General features: G+C 39.8%; 1 protein-coding gene across 1 annotated transcript; it reads left to right on the top strand.

Moving 5' to 3' along the window:
• The first annotated feature begins 950 nt into the window (after positions 1-950).
• tm2d2 (TM2 domain containing 2) lies at positions 951-23,313 on the top strand. The gene is made up of 4 exons (XM_085424906.1): positions 951-1,191; positions 1,519-1,609; positions 1,702-1,817; positions 19,349-23,313. The coding sequence occupies exons 1-4, from the start codon at positions 959-961 to the stop codon at positions 19,560-19,562; spliced, it is 654 nt and encodes a 217-aa protein (XP_085281032.1). The 5' UTR covers positions 951-958; the 3' UTR covers positions 19,563-23,313.
• The last annotated feature ends 293 nt before the right edge of the window (positions 23,314-23,606 follow it).

Below are 23,606 nucleotides of genomic sequence, written 5' to 3'. Positions count from 1 at the left end.
GTGAGGGACTGAACTGATAAACCCAGCATGAAAGTGTTTACAGAGGTTAAGACAGAGCCACTTCCCACTAGACTTCAACAGAACCAGAAGTTTTTCTTACAACCACATCTATTGCCATCTGGTGGCCGTCAGATAGAATACAGGTTTAAGGGACTTCTGCATTGGCTTCCCCAATCTTCAGTTAACGTTATTCCAGGTAGTAAAGTTGTAAAAGTTGTTTAACTATATACAATGCAATACTCGTATACAATACACACATAAAACAATTCAAGTTCACAAACCAAAAAAACAAACAAACAATGTAGAGCCATTCAAGCATCACTAGCAAAACAAACCAATACATTTTTTGTACTTAAAAACACAGCTGCAGCTTGTTTATAGATACGAGTTGAGGAGGCACACCAAATGAAAATTCTGACTTGGATCTGTCATGATGAGCCTGCTCTATCCATGTATGTTTTTACTGCATCTGCAGTGTGTTTGGGATCCCTTCAGTGTTCCATCAATTTTGACATGGTCCCCTACACCACAGGCCGAAACAGAGAGCCAAACCACGACAGAGCCTCCACTGTGTTTTACAGATACAACTCACTATTGTATCTCTGTCATTATGTTTATATATATATATATATATATATATATATATATATATATATATATATATATAGTGACATAGAAACATTTGTGCATAAACTACCTAAAGCTATATCGTACAATCAAGACATTCTTAATATTATCATATTATGATATTAGGATATCAGGATATACACGAAGCCAATTTGATTTTTTAAAAAAAAGTAGCTCAACGGAAACGACTTTCATCTCCGACGCTCATTGATGACGCCATTCACACGAGACGGCCATCGAGATCCAAACAAACATCTTTAGCTGAATGTGGCTAGCCAAATGTTACCATGAACAGCTTTGAGGAATAGCTTAGTAGTATTTGGAGTTGACAATGATTTCGGTCAGCTATATTCTGATGTGCGGACAGTTCCTGCTGCTATTAACGGCCATATTGTTACAATGTTTGGAAGGAATCCACTCGCAAAATTCGACGACAACGGAGACTCCTGCTTCTTCTCCCGGTCCGGTTTCTACTTTGCTCCCCTCCAGCGAACCGCCCGACAGTGCAAACTATACGGATCTCGAGTACAAACCTCCGTCACCCGTTGTCCTCTGCAGTTATCTGTAAGTAACTCAGATGCTGTTAACTGGAAGTAGCTATTAGCATGTTAGCATTGGGCAATGCTAACTCTAAACTGACACAGGACTACGTTTATAAATATGTCAATTCATACCTACTTACGCACCAGTAACACTGAACTGGAAGCACCGCATTTCCCACCCCAAACTTATTTTTGGTTAGAAAAACATTTGTTCATAGATTACAATATAATATCTTCAAAACTCGGGCTGTCTTTACACATTTCAGTTTGGCTTGACTACACACCGTAGTTTCTTTGAACTATACCTCTGTGTCTTTTGCTTTCTTTCTAAATTCAATGTGTGGTGAAGACCGGAGGACTTCATCTACTGTCAAGACCCTGTGGATCACGCGGGCAACTACACTGCCTATCAGGAGATGGAACATGTTGGTTGCATCGGGGTAGGTATTGTTGGTGTTTAGGACATTGTACTGTTAGTTAGTGTTGAGTAATCGAGAACATGTCTGACTTTGCGCCTTTTATCTCTACCTAGTGGGGTGGCCAGACCCAAAAAGAGGTGAACCACACACGGGTTTTCTGCACTGCACTCGATGATATAGAATGTGCCGGACCCAGAGAGTTCCTCAGAGAGAATGTACCCTGCATCAAGTAAGAGATGCCACACTGGATAAACAGCTGTTACCTCATATAAAACCATCTTAAGTTCTCTGGGTTCATTTTAGAGTGGATCTGCATCATATTTAAATGTTCAAACATTGCCTCTGTTTCCATATGCATCCAAAATATGTAGAACAAACAGATTGTTGTTCAGTGAATGTAAACATGAATCAGCTGCTTTGCTCAGTATTTCCATTACACCAGAACACATGAATCACTTGGGCTTTGATTTACAGTATGTATGTTGAAAAGAATGTCTGTCCAGGTTTTTAGTTATCCAGGTCATGGTAGTCTTGAGAACTTGAAAAACGAAGGCCGCTGCACTTCAGGTTTATGAAGAGTTTTCACCTCTCATCCAACAGGCTTCTTCAGATGTAAAACAACAAGCTGAGTGGGCCAGCTACTTAACTCTTAGTATGGTTGCACCCCTTTGGAGAATGTCTCTGAAGGGTTGTTGACTACTATTGACCTACTGTTGAGCATGTGAGTTGTCAAATGAGCCAAAGTATTTAAAAGGATGTCATTTTTGTCTCCAGGTCCAATGAGTCAAACCTCTGTGAGACATTGCCACACCCCGCCATCATGTGAGCTATTAAGGTCGCCTGAAGCAAGTTATGAGTGGGGTCAAAATGCCAGAAAAGGGATCTTAAGACTGCACTGTAGGTGGCTCATAGCTTCTATATGAGGCTCCTTTACTTCTCTCAAACCTTACTTCTCTGTCCAAAATGCAAACATTGGCATTCTGGAAAGAGTGACCTTTATCCTTTAGATGCAGATGTACAGCTGAGCCTTGTCCTGTTGAGATGATTCTATGAATTTGTAGCTTGTGTTTGGGTGTTTTGTCTGACGGTGTTGTTAGGTCAGAAGTAGGCGGTATAAACGGTATACGGTAGAAACGATATAAATTTGGCCAGCGGTAGAGATTTTGACTATACCGCTCTACCGCGATAGCACGTGTTGATGGTGTCACCAAGCGGCGCCTGTTTTGGTCGAAAGCATTGGAGCGGCTGCAAACAATATCATCTGCAAATTATGCCGGGCGACAGTAATAGCAAAGAGACGACGCACTTTTGGAATATGGGGAAAGCCAAAAACTTTGCTTCCTCCACTTCCGTACCATTGATTCATTAATGCTAAATTCTCTCGCAGCTGCTCTATTCCCATGTTCTTGCAGTATGTTAATGACTAACCTCGTATTGTAAATGGATTATCTCAGTTGTCCTCCTGACTGAAGTTTGGTCCGTTTATAGCATCCTGCCATGCAGTTGCATTTGTCCCTAACCACCAGAAACCCTACGTTAACTTTTATCAAATGGAAAAATGTTAGCGTTCATCCTTCAGCTTCACTGTGCTAATGTTATGCTAATGTAGCTGTTTTGGTAGCAATCACGTAGGACATCATTATACACCAGCTAGTCCAACTTCAGTAATTCTACAAACATCACTGCTGTTTAGTTTTCTCTCTTCATTTATGTTGGAAGTAATAGCAGAGCTGTGCGTTTTAATTTTTTCAGAAATCTCTCAGTCAGAACATGGCATATCATGTTTAGCTTACCAAAGTCGTACTAGAACATTTTTTGACAGATTGCTGCGCGCCGTGTGCTGCATAAAATTGGTTTCAGGTCAGTAAGCACAACCAGAATTCATACATAAGGCACACTGTCGATTTTTGAGAAAATTAAAGGATTTTAAGTGTGCCTTATAGTGTGTAAAATACGTTGTACAGAAGAAAAGAATATATCGCGATATATATCGTTACCGCACATGCTTCAAATTATACCGTGATATGGATTTTAGGCCATATCACCCAGCCCTAGTCAGAAGTACATTGCACTGGAACCCTGTTTGGCAGCAGCATGCCAAGGAGTCATTTTTAACCCAGGGCGATCCAGTATATGAATGTCATTCTTGTTAATCTGCATGTTTGGCTTGATTTGTACGCTGGATAGGGCTGCTCAATTAATCGAATTTTAATCACGATTACGATCTGGGCTTTCAACGATCATTAAAAATGACTGAGCCGATTATTAGCCCCTCCCTCATTTATCCGCGACACCTTAAAGGCCGGTCCGTGAAAATATTGTCGGGCATAAACCATCCATGGCGCAAAAAAGGTTGGAGACCGCTGATTAAGAGGACCCGAAGGAAGCTCGGAAAGCTAAGCAGAAGTTATTTGGAGAGGAGAGTGACTGCTGTTGATTGAAAAGAGAGGTAAAAAAAAACTTCAGTGGTGTTGCACACTATTTTATATTATTTTTTAAAGTCATTGTTAACCCTTTAAATCCGGTCAGAGCAGCACGCTCCGTTTTGTGTAACTATTTTTAAATCCCTGTAGAACCTGAACCACGTAAGCTAGCGCAATAATTTGTTTTGCATATGAAACCAGAGGAGTTGTACTTACATCTGATGCCATCAGCTTGTCCTCGGTCACGGTTTCCTTCCACATAAAGCTTTGCAAAAATTGCATAAAAAGCGCTTGCAGGAACAAAAACGTAATATTCCAGAAACACGCTTTGCCGATCCGATCAGCTGTTCGTAACACTTCCCACATTGAAAAAGTCGTCAGCCCGAACTGTTGCATGTCCGCCATTTCCTGGCCGAAACCGGAAGTGACATCATTTTCGCGGAAATGTAGTTTTTTACTTGTAGGCCTTAAAAGCCTACACTGGTCATGTTTGACTTTTCTGAATAGTTGCTGGGATGCTTAGAGCTCGAATTGCACTGCTGGAAATAGTTTATTTTGATGCACATGCTGTTTTCTTTGCAAATTTGCATCATAGGATTGTTTTTTTTGTTTTTCCTGCAGTATATAAAAATTGGTGTATCTCCAAGATAAAACTATGAAGACACTCAAAATAAATTTCCTGTTGTTGTAAACTATTTTTTGCAACTTTTTTGTATTTAAAGTTTTGAGGGATAAACCTCTTAAATTTCTCCAAGTAGAAATATATGTAAAAAACAAAACAAAAACGATTTTCAATTTTTTTTGTAATTTATTGCACTTTTTTGCAATTAATGTAGTTACTATGGACTTAATGCATACATATTATTAAAATATGGGCTATAACAGTTATTTAGCAACTTGAAATGCTCCCACAAATGGCACTACAACATGTAAAAAAATAATATAAGCTCTGGTGGACTTGGTTCTATAGTAGGTCTTAAAGGGTTAAATAAATATCGTCAAATAATCGAGATCTCAATTTCAGTGAAAATAATCGTGATTACCATTTTTGCCATAATCGAGCAGCCCTAACGCTGGATGCCTTTCCTGACTTGCCCCTCCTGACAAGTCAGTGTCTTTGATGTAAACTATGGGTTTTAGTGGAAATCTAGTAGCGACCAAAGCAGTCACGAGGAGGTTTTCGTTGCATCACCTTGTTTGTGACCAGTTTCAGCACATTATTGCCAGGGTGTTGTGCAGTAGTTTGTAGTCCGTACATGGGTAGCATGTGTTTAAATATATAAATGGCTGTTCCTGAGTTTCCCCTATCTGTAAATTTTTTTTTTCTAGTTTTACTCTCCTGTAGAGTTTTCACATATGGTCATAGTTTTTGATATTTACACCTAGGGCTGTGCGATATGACCAAAATCTCATATCCCAATATAAGACATCTATCGTCCCGATAACGATATAAATCACAAAAATTTAACATTTTCTGTAAATTCTGTGAATCTCGGGCAGCTCGACTTGCGTGAAGTGTTTCCAGCTGGGCGTCATGTACCTGGAGTCAAGTGTTTTAACCGATGCATGAAACGATGCATTTTTAGACATAAGTTGTAACAGCTGCCGTTTTCTTTGTGAGTATTTATTACACAGCATGCTGCGGGGAAAAGCCTGTTCTAATGTTTGAGTCTAAGGTTTATCTTTTAGCACCTGGCGGCTCTTTTTTGCTTCTAATCCTTAAATACTCTGCATACTCTTTCACATGATTCATTTTTTTTTTTTTTTTGCAACAGGATCTTGAGCTTTATTGTGAAAGGTTTATGTGGAAAATAAACAAGCGGACAGATTAAGACAGAATCTGTGTCAAAAGCGTAGATGTTCCTGCTGACTAATTTCCTTGGCACCTAAGTGGGACAAAAAAAATACAACACTCTTAACATAACCAAGAAAACACTGTGTGCTCAATTTTCACTGTTTACCTAACAGATGAGGTTAAAATGATCTTTGCAGTGATTCACTTGTGAGCCATTTGAATATGGAACGCCAGGACTGCCATAATGAATTAATTAAATACACCATTAAATAATTAATTAAATGTGGCAATAATTAATTAAAATTGGAATTAATTAATTAAATAAATAGTTATGACACATGTAATTAATTAATTATTGACACATTTAATTAATTATTTATGTATTTCACATTTTAATTAATTATTGACACATTTAATTAATTAATTATTGACACATGTAATTAATTAATTATTGACACATTTAATTAATTATTTATGTATTTCACATTTTAATTAATTATTGACACATTTAATTAATTATTGACACATTTAGTTAATTATTTAATGATATATTTATTTATTTCATTTTGGCAGTCCTGGCGCCTGGCTCTCATCATGAAATAATTTTATCTGTCAGCCTCACCCATCAAACTCAGGGGGCGGGGTTAACGCTGCCCATGCAGCTTCTCTAACATTTGATTGGTTGCCGTGCAAAGTAAGTCAAAACAGGTCGATCCTAGAAAATCGATTGCTTGTGTAGACTTGGGGCAGCCAGGTATCCCAGAATGCAGATCAAATCACAGGCAGCAATGGTGGTGGTGTAGTTTTAAAATACCCCGTTTTTCTGTCACCAGCTACACTTTTAACAGTGTTTTAGCCGCGAATGTCGCAACGTATGTCTGGTCAGGTTGTCAACATAGAACATGTTTGCAAAAGTGCTCAGATGTTTTCAGAGATTTCACTAGCTCTGCTAACAATTAGCATGCAGAGTGCACCGAGGGGGTACGTTAACCGGTTTGTTTACATATTCCACTCTCCGTGTTCCACATGTTGCATTCGCAGATTCTCATTTTCACCGAACGATCGTCTCTTTCCGCCTGGTCTTGTGTCTCTGTGCTTCTGTAACATAAAGAACGAGCTGACATTTTTCTCACGAAACCAGCGATCAGCTTAACAGACCCTCAGTTTACCTGCATGCATCCTCCTCCTCATCTGTCAGCTGTTTAACACCTGCTGCTAATTCAAGAAACACGCCTAGTTACCTGGTGATAGTCACAGTTTAACTGGGCAGCCGGTGCTCGATATAACGCAATGTCAGCGCATTTTTCTGCACAAGATAAGTAAATATAGTGTTTTCCCCGAGCGCAGAGCTGCTGGAGCTCGTTTCCTTACAGAGCACTTTATAGGCGAGCCAGCTTTATCAGCGGCTGATGTCCAATCACCAGCACACAGCTTTCAAACCTCAGCTGAGTTTTAGCTCTCAGTGGTTAAACGCTGGACTTCATTCACTCAGGTTCTGTCTGTCGGGTCACGTTTACTTCGCTGTTTTATTTACAACTGAGCAAATCGGTTTGGCTGAGGTTAAAGTTACGTTTCATAACTGCATAGTTTCACAGACGTTTAATGGTTCACTGGCACATGTGTTAGACTGAACTATCATCTAAATATCATCTGTTTTTTAATAGTTATTCAACTGTATTCTAAGCACCAGCTGTCTGTTAGAATGTGATTTTTTTTTTTCTCTCTCTGTTGGCAGACGTATAAAAATGCGCAGGAAAATCTGACGTGCATGGCAAACTTCAGCGACGATATTTAGGGAGGAATAAACACACATCAAACATAAATGAACCATTTGCCTGTCTCCATAATTGAGAGCATTTTCTCTTCTTATCTCCACACTCTCTCTCTCTTTTTTTTTTTTTTTTTTTGCTTTTTCGGTCATGTTATGTTTACCTGTCAAAGGCTTGTTACAAACTATGAAACACATCGTGCAGACTTCTGGATGTTAGAAGAAAACTAATACTGCTCATGAATGAGACTAAAGGCAGGAAGGTGTCCTTTAAGACTAAACATGTTAATAGGACCTCCCTATTAATATCATAGTTTATGATATAGCACGTGTATTTCAGTAATAGCCTGCTGAGGCCACTATACGTGCTGGCCTCATATCAAATGTGAAGGCAGACTGAGTCTATGTTTGACGTTTTTTATATCTAATCTTCCTTTTCAAACATTTAAACAGCAGCGAGTCTGCAGCTGAGGGAATACAAATTCAAATTGTCGGAACAGGTTTGCTCGTTTCTTGGATTCATTTGGTGATTTATTAAATGTATAACTGTTATTCTAATCTGCTGCTGAGTCTCTTACACTTTTCTTTATGCTGTATATTTTCACGTCTCTGGAATAGTTGGCAGTTAGATAGTCAGCTGGGAAACTTTGTGTTAACTCATGGAGCTGAGGATATCGTGGATATGCTGACCTCGCTGCGTGGTGTACAGAGCGAGGTCAGCATGATTAATATTCACAATAAAAATATTAGCCGAACATCATGAAGTCTGTATGTGTTTCATAGTGTCGAACAACCTTTGTACAGTTAAAGCCAGCAGTTACTACATGACGGAAACACCAACGTTATCTCTTTTATGTGTTTATACACAGGTCACGCTGATTACTGAACAAAAACCCAAAGATCAGATGTTAAACAGATTTATTTGCTCTCTCTCCTCCTTAAACATGTTTTTAATGTTAGTTATAATTCAGAATTGGCGACTGAAACACGTAGGACACATAAGAACATCAGGAAATAAAACACCGATAAATATAACCTCAGTAAAAGTCGTCAGCGGGGGTTACTACAGCTGTGTACCGGGGCCTGCGCTTTGTCGGTGGGATTGCTTGCGAGGCGAGCGGGTCTATCCCACGCTTTGCCGTGAGACTGGGCAGACATCTCCGAAATCATCGAAACACTTTTGCAAAGAGGCTGTATCTTGACAAACCGACCAGACACATGAAGATTAAACCGCTACATTCTCGGCTAAAAAAATATTAAAACGGTATTTGGTAACACACAAACAGGGTTTTTCAAAGCTCAGTTCTGTTAGCTTCCACATGCCGGTTGTTGTGTGCTAGAAACAATGGCCACCAGGCCAAAGCAATGGTTTTGACTCGATCAGCGTTAACCCCGCCCCCTGAGTTTGATGGGTGAGGCTGACAGATAAAATTATTTCATGATGAGAGCCAGGCGCCAGGACTGCCAAAATGAAATAAATAAATATATCATTAAATAATTAATTAAATGTGTCAATAATTAATTAAAATGTGAAATACATAAATAATTAATTAAATGTGTCAATAATTAATTAATTACATATATCATAACTATTTATTTAATTAATTAATTCCAATTTTAATTAATTATTGCCACATTTAATTAATTATTTAATGGTGTATTTAATTAATTCATTATGGCAGTCCTGGCGTTCCATATTTGAAACTGAAACCATTAATTTCATTTTTCAATAACCCGGTTTTATTTGAAATACCACTGAAATGTGTGCTACCTCTTACTGTGAAAGCGTTCTACATTGGTTTGCTGAGTGTAGATGATGCTGGCAGCTCTACAGCAGCAGGCTTCTTTCCTTACTGGCTAACATCCACACTCCTGTACAGAACATGGTTAGCCTATCCTCTGTGGGTAGTTGTGCTAGTTTACGCTGATACAAACTACATACTAGTCAGTGTATGCAGAACCAAACTTTCCTTCTATAACACTGAGCAAGAAGGACTGTGCAATCTGTGGAGCTGCAGTCCTAGCTAGTAGCAAATGGTTGGGTAACATCTTAGAACCAAAGGTGAACTAGTGTTATAGGTATCTATCTGGACTGCGCAGTGAAGGAAACTTAGGCACAGGTTAAAGTCCAAAAAAAAGATTTTTTTTATTTAACCCAAAAAACATAATTGGTTAACTCGTGCAAAAAGAATCAAAATCTTGGGCCCATAAAATAGGTCAAAATAACAGAACTCTACTTAAAGTTGACAACACTACTGCTAACTCAAACAAACTGACCTAACTCAACGTGACAAAGGGGAAACTTAAATAGTGGCTGATCAGCCCACAAAAAACACGAGAAGGGGTAAAACACACAAAACCTAACTAAACCTAACATAATGAACTCCAATTCCTCCCCATGATCCCGAGTTATGGCATGAACCAATTTGCAGTCTTCCTTTGAAGCTCGCTCCGCCCCTTTTCCACCTCTTGGCTCCTTAATTAAGGGACTGGAACAGCTTCAACTAAGGTAACTCAGAAAACAAAAGATTAATCATACATAACAGTGTAAACTAAAATGTGCGCACTTATTTAAGAATGCAGTGTTATGTGGATATGTGAATTAATTCAAAACCAAAACCAGTTATTTATTGTCCTGTAAATTAATTCCTATATTTAAAGACAGACAAATGTGAATGCAATGTTATGTATAAGCCTCTACACTAACATGGTGGATATTACCACTGTGTGGCTATAAGGGCAGCCATCACAGGCGGGGACAAAAAAAACCTGAACAAACATCAAAATCGTGTTTGTTCCTGTGCGCTTTTCCTACAATAAATGCTCAAACTTTTGATGAGTTGTGATAAGGACATTTATTACTTGCTTTACTGAACTTTTTACTCTTATTCATTACTTTTATTTTATTGCCTTAATGGACAACAGCCCTGTGGTAAAGTGCAAACTGCATCCAGGACAGAAATGACATCATTATGCTGCTAACACAACTTTGGTTCTTGACCCCGTACCAGCTGATCTCCCACAGACAGTGATGAGCAGTCAGGCTTATATCATTGTAGCCTCCACTTCTACACGTATATCTTTATACAGTGGCGATCACAGTGAGGCTTCTCAGATGGTTCTAGTCCCAATGCATTGGAGGTCATGTTTCAGAGTATCATGAAAGTAATGTAATGAGTAGTGTAATAAATTGTTTTCTTTAGTGAGTAATTAATAAGTAATGTACTGCATTACTTTTCAGAAAAGTAACATATTTTTGCAGTACTTTTTTTTTTTTTTTCTATGTTTGTCTTGTGTTGCTGTTGTCTCACTGTTGGTAAATTACTTTACTTGCTCTTAATTTGTGAAGCACTTTGACTGACATTGTTGTTTTTAAATGTGCTATATGAATAAATTTTGATTTGATTTGAACTCTGCTGGGACTCCAAGGGATCCAAAAATGTCAACTTACTGTATACCAAAGATTGACTAGTCAGTGGCATCACCCGAGTCATGAGAGTGTCTCCCTCACAAAAATCAAAACTGCCCTTTTTGTCGTCTGGGGCTGGGCGCTCATGTATGTACCGGCTCACTTCTGGTGGCCGATTGGCGGGGCCTGGCGCCTGTGGCCCGGCTGGGCCCCTTCCGGGGGGTGTGATGCCCTCAGGCCTCTGGCCTCTGGGCCTGAAGCTCGGTCCTCTCTGGCACAGCTGGCTGCCGGCAGAGCCCGCAGGCACGCCACTGCAACCCCCTCTGGCCTCTGCTCTGTAGCTGCTGGGTGACCTCTCGTTTGGGGCTCTACTCAGCTCTTCCCAGGAGGGTGGCACGGTTCCCCCCCTTTTGGTGGTCCTCCTCGGGTCCTTGTACTCTGGGGCCTCTGGATATCTGGGGCCTGGATCTCCTCCATACCTACTTCATACCCTGGTGGACGGGGCTATGGCTCCCCACACTCCCTAGCAGATCGTTACATGGAGAAACCTTTGGAATACAAGCATGCTGATCCACACAGGTGTGCACACAGGTGTACACACGAGTGTTCACAGACGCAGACTACACCTTTCTTGGCTGCTGCCTCAAAGCACATTGTGCGCTGTCTATCTTGCGTGCTGCACAATATCGTTTAATATTTAGTATCTACTGTTATCTACTGCTAGCTAGTTTATTGTGATGGTGCTGTTTTTTACTTTGTTGCTCTTTTTGTTGTTTGCTTTCTCTTCTGTTTTTTTTTTTTCTCCATACAGGTGATCCAGGTGTTTTGTTTGTTTTTCTTTCTTTCTTCCCCCCTTTCTCACCGTCTCTTCTCCCCTTTGGTTTTCTTTCTCTCCCTCTCTTTCTTTCATTCTTTCTCCCGGTCCTATCCTCCCAGTCATGTCTGTCCCGTTTGTAGCAACCGAAAATAAAATAAATTCATAATTATAATAAAGGTCAATCAAATGGACCAATATGGCAAGGCCATGATGATCCACTTGGTAAAAGAAATCCACTTGGCATCTTTCTTGGCCTTAAGACAACAATTCTGATGGCTAAAGATCCAAACGGGACACCAAAAAAAAAAAAAACCCGCCCTTTTTGAAACCCGGCAACGAGCGAATTGGCTGCACAAAAAACAACACCGTCGTCCCAGAATCTGACAAAAACTCATACACGGTATAATGGGATATTCGCCCGTGTTGCTATAACGACCCTGCGCACATTAGGTGGTACTCTATTGAAATGGAAAACAAGTTCAGCCAATCTAAGTACTAATGGAAAGGGGCTATGAGAGAAGCCAGAGCAAGGGATGATGGTTGTGCTAGACTGATGTTTTTGTATGACTAAGAGGCTCCATTTGAAAATGTAAGACTTGAAGGTGTTTGCAGCACCTGAAAGGTTGTAGCGTTGCAAAAAATCAATTGACTTCATTTCTGCTATCTGGATGATAAGGTCTGGCTGGCCTTTAGTTTCTGACAGACAGAAGGAAATTGACACACAATGGCATGACCTCAGTACCTAGCTAGGATTAACATTATCAGAAGATTACGATTTCTTAGCAGCTGTGCGGTGGTGTTGAAGCCAGGACTGGAGCCGCAAATAAATTAGACTTCAAGCCACTGATCAGGCATGATCTCTTCCTGTCAGACTCTAAGGAATGATTAACATGCTATTCACACACCTTCATATGTCCAAATCAGAGATGAAACATCTAATTAATCATCTGACTGACAGGAAGTGAATTGGCACCTAATTCGAAGTCAGATTTTTTTCAGAAACTACCACAGCCATTTCATTCAGCCTCCCATAAGAGAATGTTTTTCTTTTTCACATTATGAACTCTTTGGGTTATTTATGATCCTGATTAAACTTGCGGCATCTAAAAATAAATGACAGATTCACAGTTGATAAATAACAGTTGGTTACAGCTCTAACCAAAATCGTATTTTGAAGGTGTAATGTAATATTTATTATCTATAGCTCTAAGTTATCTCTCAGTGAACAACCTGACCCTTAGCGCCAATATCTTGATAGTGTGGCATGAAAAGCATATATTTATATCGTTCTTTGCCCCTTTAGAGATCTTCTAGCTGTGAAGCTTTGAAATTCAACATTTGTTTTAGATAACATTCTGACTAATTTAAAATTATTGTTCTAGAAATTGAATTGCGCAGTCTTACACTACAGGCTACATTCACAAAGACGTTCCTACAGAACATCACACACCACCACGGATACATCAGGGCAATTTGGAGTTCAGTATCCTGTCCAAGAATATATTGACATTCAGACTGGAATTCAAGCCGTGACTCAAACCCCTGACCTTCCACTAGAGGATGACTCACTCTGTGCCTGGAATAACAGTTGTTTACACAGAATTAAACGGTGTCTTGAGACCTTTGTTGTGTTTCTCGGGCTATTAATGAACTTTTTAAAAATGTATGTATGCATATATGTATTTATTTATTGGTGTGTATTTGTCATCATCTTGCGGCCGCTGAAACCAAGCAGTAACCTATGGACCTGAAAAATGAAGCCAGTACACAAGGACCAAAAAGTAGGGGTGCAACGATATTCGTATCGATATTGAACCGTTCGATACAGTGCTTTCGGTTCGGTACGCATATGTATCGAACAATACAACATTTGTAATTTATTTTATCAATTTTCCTTCTGACGATGCTGTCTGTGTTGAGCGCTCAGTGAATCTGCATTCGACTACTCCGCCTAGGCTCGACAGTGCAGCCTAGGCGGAGTAGTCAAATGCAGATTCACTGAGCGCTCAACACAGACAGCATAGTCAGAAGGAAGAGCGCAGGGCAAGCTAGCGAGACAGAAGTTAAGCTCTCCTTGTAACAGGCAAATTGAACCTCATTCAGATCTGGCGTTTGGAATTATTTTGGTTTTCATGTGACGTATGACCCTGAAGGTAAGCGAGTCATGGACTAAAGTAAAACAGTATGTTGGATGTGCCATGCAATGCTCAATTACATTGGTGTGAACTAGTGTGTTAGCGCAGTTAGCTCATTAACGTGTTGGCCGTCTAGCCCCATGCACGGAGCGATCGGCGGTAGCTCGTTAACGGAGATTTGCCGTGTTGTGGCATTAAGGTCATTTCAACAAGATTAACCTGAAAGCACTAGTGGGAACACAACGAATATGACTGCACATTTACGCCGACATCATCCTAGTGCAAAGACAAATACAACAAGCATGCTACTAACTTTAGCCGAGTCATTTAGACAGCTGTTAGCACATGATTCTCCTTATGCTGCTGAGAATATAGCCCAGAAGAAGCGGATAGTATAGCTTTTATTTTGGAAAGAGCCATTTCTCTGTAATAAACTCTCTTTTCCAAAGATGAGTGATTCCTCAATCAGATACAGGGCTCGCAATATCGCTAGCCCGACGTCCCGGAGCTAGCGATTTTTTCAGTCGGGCTACCAAAATCTATCTCTTCCCTGCCCATCGGGCGATTGTAGGAAAAATATATGTCAATGCTTTTGCATTCTTTCAGAAATGTAGCTGGGTAATTATGTCATTGGCATCGGTGAGCCACTGTCAATATGTGACATATTGAAGTCGCGTTTGAATTTGCGCTTGTTTTTTTGCTTTCACTTTGCAATCGTGCGAACTGTGTATAGAGAGCGACAGCACTGATCTGTGAGTGATGATAATTTGTGCACCAATTCCTCTGACATCGTCTTATTAATCGTTAGCTTACTATGCAAACATGACAAGTGAAATCTCCCGCAGCAAGCTTAAACATGTGAGAGGTTGATCGCGCAGAGAATCGCTGAGCTTATGTGAGTGCATGTGTAAAAGCATTTCAGTTCTGCTGAGCCAAATAAGACAGGTCAGGGTGAAGAAGTGACAGCCAAAGAAAAGCTTACCACAAAACGGAGAAGTTATGACAAATCAGACTATAAGGCAAAAAGAAAGTGCAGCTTTATGGTTTCATGGACAAAAGAATTTCTGTGGCTGCAATATGATGAGCTAAATAACCAGGGCTGCACATAAGTGGTTCGCAGGTGCGCATTCGCTGTCAAAATAAAAAACACGCACAAGGGTTAGGGTTAAATTTAAAAACTGTACTTTTGAGTTAAAATATATATTTATAATTTTAATAAATGACAAATAAAAAATGCATGAACATTTTTTTTGTATCGAAAAAATATCGAACCGTGACACCAAAGTATCGAACCGAACCGAACCGTGAATTTTGTGTATCGTTGCACCCCTACCAAAAAGGGCATTTTCTTCTAATGGCCACTTGAGGCTGACTCCAAAATTGAGTCGATAGCCATAGACTTCAGAGCAGGGTTTTAATAGTTTTGCAATTTTCATTAGTTTTTATTTTTATTTAGTTTTGACTTCAGATTTTCAATTTTATATCAGTTTTAATTAGTTTTTACCAATTGTTTGCTAGTTTAATTTAGTTTTTATTTTTTTGAAAATCCTTAGTTTCAGTTTAGTTTTGATTAGTTTCAGTTATAGTTTTAATTGTGTTTGCAATAATTAAGTGTAACAAAATCCCAGTTTCATCATATCAGTCATGCTCTTCTGGGCCCTATTTCAGGAAGCCGGTTTAGAAAACTCAGAGTGAAAAACGATACTCGGGGTTGAGTAACCCCGAACTGTCCAACTCGGAATATTCGGTTTCAGAAAGGCTGATAACAATTAGTTCAATCAACGCGGAGTTGCTTTAACCCCAAATTAAGCGCGCGCACGAGGATACATAAAGCCCTGATTAGTGGAGCACAGATTAAGCGAGTCACCATGGAGACGGAGGGAAAGAAGGCGCGGTCAATGTATTTTACAGCGCTTGAGGCCGAAGTTCTGATGGCAGCATATGCCGATAACATGCAAATTCCGCGGAAAAAAGTAAAGCAGCCTCAGCTGCAAAAGAAAGGGAGCATGCATGGCAAAACATAGCCGACAGAGTCAATGCGTGAGTGTTAATTTAAACATTGATCTAGGGATTTCCACCCATTTAACACGTTATTTTATTATTTTTTATTTTATTTTTTATTTTATACATTTTATTTTGTGATGTGATGTGAGCGCGGGTGCAACCCAACAGGCCCCAAACGTTCCTGGCAGCAAGTAAAAATGAAATATAAAAATATAGTCCAAACAGGTAAGGTGTAATTGTATTATGAGCCATAGTGCTTGGTCTGTTTGTCCGATGTAAATCAATTGCAGTTAGAGGCTACATTAATTTTCTTTCTGTAAGCACTAATTGGAATTATCTGAGCACATTACAAGTACATATTTGCTTACTCTGTATGCTCAAATGTGACCCGTTATAGCCAACAGAAAAAAAGCAGAGGCCCGAAAAACAGGTGAGGGTCCTCCACCACCACCACTCACAGAGGCTGAGCAGTTGGCTTCCACATTTGTGATAATGTTGGCAGCATCACATATGATCTTCACAGTGCAGAGAACACAAATTAGCATCCATGAAATAATTTGTTAGTTTGAAATGCTACAGGGAACTATGTACCTGTACATTGATGCTGTGGAAAGACTTCCTGTTCACATAGTCTCCTTCATTTACTGAAGGAGCAATGATTGGAATGTGAGTGCCATCTATACAGCCAATCACGCCTGGGAACCGTGAGAATAAATGTAAAATTTAAGTAGTAGTTCAAGTATCACCACATCATGTATTAAGTTTTGTTCATCCTGCTACCTGCAATTTTGTGGCATCCCTCTTTGATAAATCTTGTGGGTCTATGACCGGGGAACACCACAAACGAGTACAGGAGACGTTTCAGTGCAACTGTAACATTCTTGACTGCCCGACAGACGGTAGCCTTGGAAACGTGCTCAGCGTCACCAATATTATACAGAAAGCTCCCGTTTGCAAAAAACCGAAGTGCAATACAAATAATATGTACAGAACTGAGAGAATGTCCGCGATGTGTCACATGAGCAATATTAGGCCTGAGGATTTTATTCAAATAAATTATAGATTGTGCTGAAAAACGGTAACGTTCACACAGGAAATCATCAGGAAATGATCAAATGTCCAAACGCGCTCTAATCACTCTCTCCCGGCGGAGAGCTCTGCGGAGAATTTGGGCTTCAACATCTACTGGCTCTTCAAGGAAGAGGCACGCCATGTCTGACACTTCCTACAGTCAGGTTTCTGACAAAGAGGCGGAGAAGGTCGGGGTTAGTTGAAGTAAACCTGCTAGGGGGCAGGTTAGCTTCACGGAGTGTGTCGTCATAGTAACTCACTCAGAATTAATCTAAACTCGCTTTGTGAAACCGAAAACCCAGAGTTTTTGTTAACTCAGGGTATACTTACTCAGAGTTTGCACTAAACCGGCTTCCTGAAATAGGGCCCTGCTTATCCTTGGGTATGTTGCTATTCCAGCTACCATACCCTGCACCCTGCACAGGTCGCCTGTCTGTCGCAGGGCTAACACGCAGAGACAGACAACTCACATTCCCACCTATGGGTTCTTTAAATAAATAAATAAATTAGTGCAGATGAACAACCATTGATACCAGGCAACTATAAAATTTATATCTTGGCCCCAATGAGACTATTAACTCTTGCAGCACCGGGTGTTCGTAATTTTGGTTCAAGTGAATTGATAAACTTTTTGAAGGCAATTGACTCACACAGTTATGTAGATATCCCCGTCCTGTTGTCTCGGGATGCATCACGCTGCCTTGCCTGGGGTTAGCTTCTGTTTTCTGGGGATGAGGGTTGAGTGTGCTCCCTTCTCAAGGTAAGCTAGGTTAGCCTTCTTGTGTGAACTTTTCAAGTGCACTTTAAGGTTTGTGGGATTTTTTTTCCCTTTAGAAATGTCCCTTATAATTTGTCTCTTTCCACTACAAGACACTTGCTTTATCCAAAACACAGTCATATTCAAAGTAATCCCAAATTGGATTCTGGCGCTTTCTCCCGACTTTTCCTGACATGATTCTGCGCGTGGACGGAGCAGCAACACAGACGACTCGACTAACGTACTTGCCACCTGCTGGCATAATGAGACACAGCAAGAAAAAAATCTGGAAACTAAACTTCATTTTCACCCTTGACTATTGTATGACACACACACATCTACGAAAACTAAACACATTTTTGCTATAAATTCAGTTAATTTGAGTTAGTTTTGTGAACACTCATTACAGTTTTAGTTAGTTTTACTTTTTTTGTTTTTGTTTTTATTTTTATTTCCGTTAACGAAAATGTTTTTTCACTTCTAGTTTTCGTTATTTCGTTAGTTTTCGTTAACGATAATAACCTTGCTTCAGAGCCTGACCGATACTACAAATATGTATCGATACATATGTGTAGTTATTTATTTCCTCATGTGCACTCTGCCTGACTTTGCACAGACCAGCTGGTTGTTGTGGTAGTGTTGTCTGACAAATAACATGGTCTGCTCTGTGGTAGATGTTTGTGCTGTGGTTTTGGTCAGTGAAATTGGTGTACTAGTCTATTAGCAGCTGTACGTCTCTGTATGTTATGTAGTTTGTGGATCCTGCACATATTCATTACCTTATTAGTCAGAACTCCACAATCTCACCCAGATATGGTCACTTCTTGATGTATACATTATTTTCAAAATGAATATGATCCACCTTGCCTCTTCAGTAATTTTCTCCACAGGAAGAATTTTATCAGTTCAAAATCAAGTTGCTCTCATGGATCTTTTATAGAGGAACGCATTTGTGCTTTAAAGACCTTTTCCACAGTGACAAAGCGTAGGCTCACCACTAGATGGCAATGTTTAGCCATAGGATCACAACTTCTTTTTGCCCTCATAACTTCACACCACACACAGCATTCATGAGCACATCAGGCTAATCTCTATAGTAACTGCATAGACATCAGACATTTGCAGTGAACGGGCACAATCAAAGCAGCACCTGTACAAAGACTGTGCTGCCTCCCAGGCTTCAGATAAACCAGGCTCAAATGCTCAGTTTCCCCCGTGCCTCCGTCCGCCAATTATACAATACAGAGCAGGTGTTTCTTTTATTCTGTCCGCTCCTTGTAGATCACAACTGCAGGTTGTCTACACCTTTTCTTTTTAATCTTGTGGCTTGTTTAATCATTATGATTAAAATATATATCTGTTTGTGTTTGTTTATTACCTTCTTGAGCCATATGGGGCATCCACAAAGGATGAGATTGTCGTAACCAGACTCTGTGAAATGTCAGTAACTTGCTGCAATCTGAAATAAAGTGAACTGATGCCGATTTAAACTCTTTCCAACTTTGGAACCTGGCTGAGGTCCAGGTGTGTAAATGAAATACATTTTGCAACTCATCTAAATTCTTGCCATGTGTTTTACAGATACACTGGACACTACTTCATCACCACACTGCTGTATTCCTTCTTCTTGGGCTGTTTCGGGGTTGATCGTTTCTGCCTGGGCCACACAGGGACTGCGGTTGGGAAGCTGCTCACTCTGGGAGGCCTGGGAATCTGGTGGTTTGTAGACCTAATTCTGCTTATCACCGGTGGACTGATGCCCAGCGATTATAGTAACTGGTGCACATACTACTGAGAGCGACAGCAAACCGCAACTAAGGACTCCGGCCACTTTGCTGTCTGATATTTATCAGCCTAATAAGGAGGACTCCCAGGACGTGGCCTCTGCCTGAGTTGGCTTACTAGAAGTGGAATCGGGGACCTCCTGAGGGCTCCTATGGGGTTCCCAGGAGCTCCAGTGAAAAAGGAGGAATAATTTGCTATCATTAAAATAAATTCAGTTCTTGGAGAATGCATAAAACTCAAGGCTTTTACAACAGCTACAGTGATGGTGGTTTTTCCAGTTTCCTGATTTCTCAAAAAAGGTCACTTTCATGCTTGTAGTTCAGTTCATTTTGTCCGATATGAGTGGAACAATATGATTCATTGTTGCCGTTTAGTTCTGGTCTGCTGGAATGGGCTTCTGGTTTTTTTATTTTGTTGAATGTCATCCTGCATCCTGAATGTCAGTACCCACAATGGAGAGAAAGATGAGTATATTTCCAGTGTAGCTGGTTTGTTACACCCACTTTCTAATCAAGCATACAGATTCACATGGATTAGGACACAAGCACAACATGTTATATCAAAGGGTTTAGACTTGCAGCTTTCTTTAGCATTGATGCTCAGTAGATAGGCTTGGTAGAAATCAGTTTGCTTTCACAGCACAGGCTGCCACCAGAGTTCATTTGGAAGCAAACGGAGGCCCCATGATCCAAAGGTTGCCTCAACACCACATCTGTCCGGGCCTGGGTAACAGTTTCTGCTGCCCGTTTGGCTCAAAAGTGTTGTTAAAGCTGGTGCAGGCTGAGATTTCATGAGGAAAGGACAATTCTGGTGGAGGTGTGAACGCAAAACTACCAAATGGAGGATTTTATGGGAGTTTGCGTTTTAGGCGTGTTATACTCTCATTTAATGTACTCAAACATGCTCACAGTTTTGTGGAAATCCAGAACTTACAGCAACAGTGTGTTTGTTTTTTCACGGTGCAGACAGCATGAACTCTAATTCTGAGGACAATTCAGTTCGTTTGTGATTTACGAGTATTTCATTTTTGATGTCTTTCATTGGATGTTTGGGCCGCTTTCCTTGTTTATGCGGGCGTCTACAGTTTAAGTTTCTGGACTTCTTTATGTCATCCAGTAAAGACAATGAACCAGGCTCCTTTCTTTGTTGCTGTCGGGAGGACAAAGTAGAACTATCAGTTATGGTATTTTTGGTTCAAGCATAGCCTGTATAAAAAAATTGACACGGTCAGTCATGCCACCCGTTTTGAAGCCTCGAGATGAGGCTTTTTGGCCATCTTCATCTTGGTGTTTTAAAGCTGGGTGTGCGGTGTGGATCGGACAAATCACATACTTATTGGCTGCCAACTTGTTGTTAATCAATGAGCATATCTCAGATAATCCTGCTTTCTCAAATTTAGGACTAAATATGACCCAAAATGAGTGACTGAAAACATAAACTCATCAGGAAAGTGTTTGACCCTCGGCCCTCACCTAGGTATTTTCCCATACACTGTTACAGGACCAGGAGTACATATGGACCCGCAGCCTTTGCCCCCTCATGTTTGCTCATCCATCTTTTAAATGGCCTACAGATATAACCCTACATCAGTCCTTCAGCAGTGTTGGGTGTATCGTGTTGTAAAGTGCAAAGTCACATATTAGAGTTGGGTACTTTCAGCTGCCCCTTATCCATTCCCAAAGCAGTACATTTTACACCCGATTTATCCGAGCTGAGGACCAGCACTAGGAGTAGCTTGTGACCCCCTGGCTGTGTTTGTAGCTCCTCTTCCATGTAAAGTGAAGGTGTTAACCAGTACACCACAGAGGCATTAGAGAACTACTGTTCACATTTTGAAGAAGCACCTGCAATAACCCATCACTCTGAGGGAAATGAGGTGTGTTTCTGGTTATGTGGTAGAGCACAAGCTGCCACTATCAGCTACATTCAGAGTTACAGTAGATTACACTCCTAGATGTATAACTAGTGTACCCAGACTAAATTCAAATAGAAAGGTTTATTTTTTTGAATGCAGAAATATTCTAAAGGTAATTAGTTTTCAGTTGTTAATGCTGTAATTATGCAATATAACAAGTTACTTTTAGAAGTAACATTACCCAACACTGGACCTCAGACAGAGAAAGCATAAATCGGTCTTTACAAACAAGTTAAAGCACATCAGCACCGGTGACCACGTGGTGTCAATGTGTCCTGGAAGCCTTGTATATGCTATAAATGTCTCAGGAATAGAAAATTGAAACTTCAGTGTTGATGTATCCTAAATTTGCAAGTTCTGTGGCTCGGTTCATTTTGTTGCCTATGTGACTTACAAACTGAACACGAATCTTCCATTCCATAAAACACTTAGCAGGTTTCTTCTCCTGAGGGCAACATCATACACAAGTTATCACTTTTTCCCTCTGTCAAATTACTCGACAGACCAGAATTGACCCTTCACTTGCCTCTTCCACCAGAGCTGTCTGAATTCTGTATTTATATATTGCAGGGTTTTTTTTTTAATATGTTCTTTCTTTACTTGGAATGATTAACATTGGAGCTCCAAGCAAGCAGCACAGCAGGCATGGACATGCACAGCAGTCCTATTAGTCACATTTCAGATATCGATGTAGCAGTCTTCTGTATTAACTCAAGGTTCCTTACTTTTGGAAGGGAAAAAAAAGTCTGCTGTGTGGAAGCATTTACCTCCAAAACCTCATCTCATCCGAATGTCTTAAACTAAAACAAATTTTGATCTCCATTGACTTTCAGGAGTGAGGCTCAGGTCTCACATTAAATATTCAAATCTTCATCTCCCACTTTGTTAAATTTCTAATCTTTACCAGGACCCAGGGTTTATGTGCTGTTCCATAGATAGAGCTCATTTCATTACCTAAGGATATGTGAAAACCCTCTTAGCTCTCATCGTAAAAAGTTGAAGAAGACACCATCGTCAATGTGACGACTCATCCAGCAGCAGGAGTGTGCTTTCAACAGGCAATATATTTTCAGCTGGCTAAACATCCTTTGTAGAGTGAAGCATTAAAACACTGCTTTACATAATTTAATTTTCCACTTAATTCATAGAGTGACGGTTTATATGCCACTTGAAAAAAAGATCTGCACACAGTTTTTTCCAGGTACCATATCTCTCTTTTAGTGTGATGTCCTCCTTAAAGCTCTGTACACTTGCCCTACATTAATATGTTTTGAGACATATATTTTCTTGAGTTTTTCAGCTTGTACAGATATAGATATTGTATATGATATGGATCCAAATGATGGAAGCATCACCTGAGCTGGGTGTTAATGTTATTTAACTTTGATCCACACATTGCTAATTTATGTCTGATTTAAAAAAAAAAAAAAAAAAAAAAAAAAAAAAAGATGAATTCATGGGAATATTATTGGTATTGTTGAGACCAATGTTTACTATAAGACGTATTTTTCTTTTCTGTACTCTTAAACCTTCAAACCAGGTGTGTGCATAGGAGGTCCAATGTTCCCTTTTCTGATGGTGTTAAAAAAAATCCAAACTTTCTCATGTTTTCATTGTTCCCAGTCCTTATTACCCAATAAAAAGTATCTGGGACATGGTGTTCTTTACATTCATTGGAGTCTAGTTAGTGCTGGGGTAGAATGTCAGTAAAAGAGTGTGTTGCCTCCTCTCAGTACTTTGCATTTTGACTGAGGTTATAGATTTGGCATGATTAAAAAAACATTTTTGATATTATCTATGGTTTCAGACAATTCAATTCAATTTTTCAATAAAATTTTATTTATATGGCACCAAAACACAACAACAGTCGCCTCAAGGTGCTAGGTTTCAAACATTAGAAATACGCATTAATACTATAAAATATTACACATACATAGTACTTTTTTTTTTTTCTATCAGTGGTTTAGCACAGTGTTTCAGCAAACAGACTACATACAGGTACCAACATTTAAATAATTTTGTATGATCTTATTTAGTCTTGTTTTACTGTATTTGACAGGTGGTCATAAAACACTTCATCAGTTTTGCTGACTTTGGTTTTATTTATTTATTTTACTTATGAAATAACCGGATAGCCAT

The sequence above is a fragment of the Rhamphochromis longiceps genome, linkage group LG12 (assembly GCF_057381845.1).
Source record: "Rhamphochromis longiceps isolate RC_006_pf linkage group LG12, R_longiceps_female_GT1.1, whole genome shotgun sequence".
Lineage (NCBI taxonomy): Eukaryota > Metazoa > Chordata > Actinopteri > Cichliformes > Cichlidae > Rhamphochromis > Rhamphochromis longiceps.
Note: the sequence above shows the minus strand (reverse complement) of the source record. Positions and strands in the feature narration are given on the sequence as shown.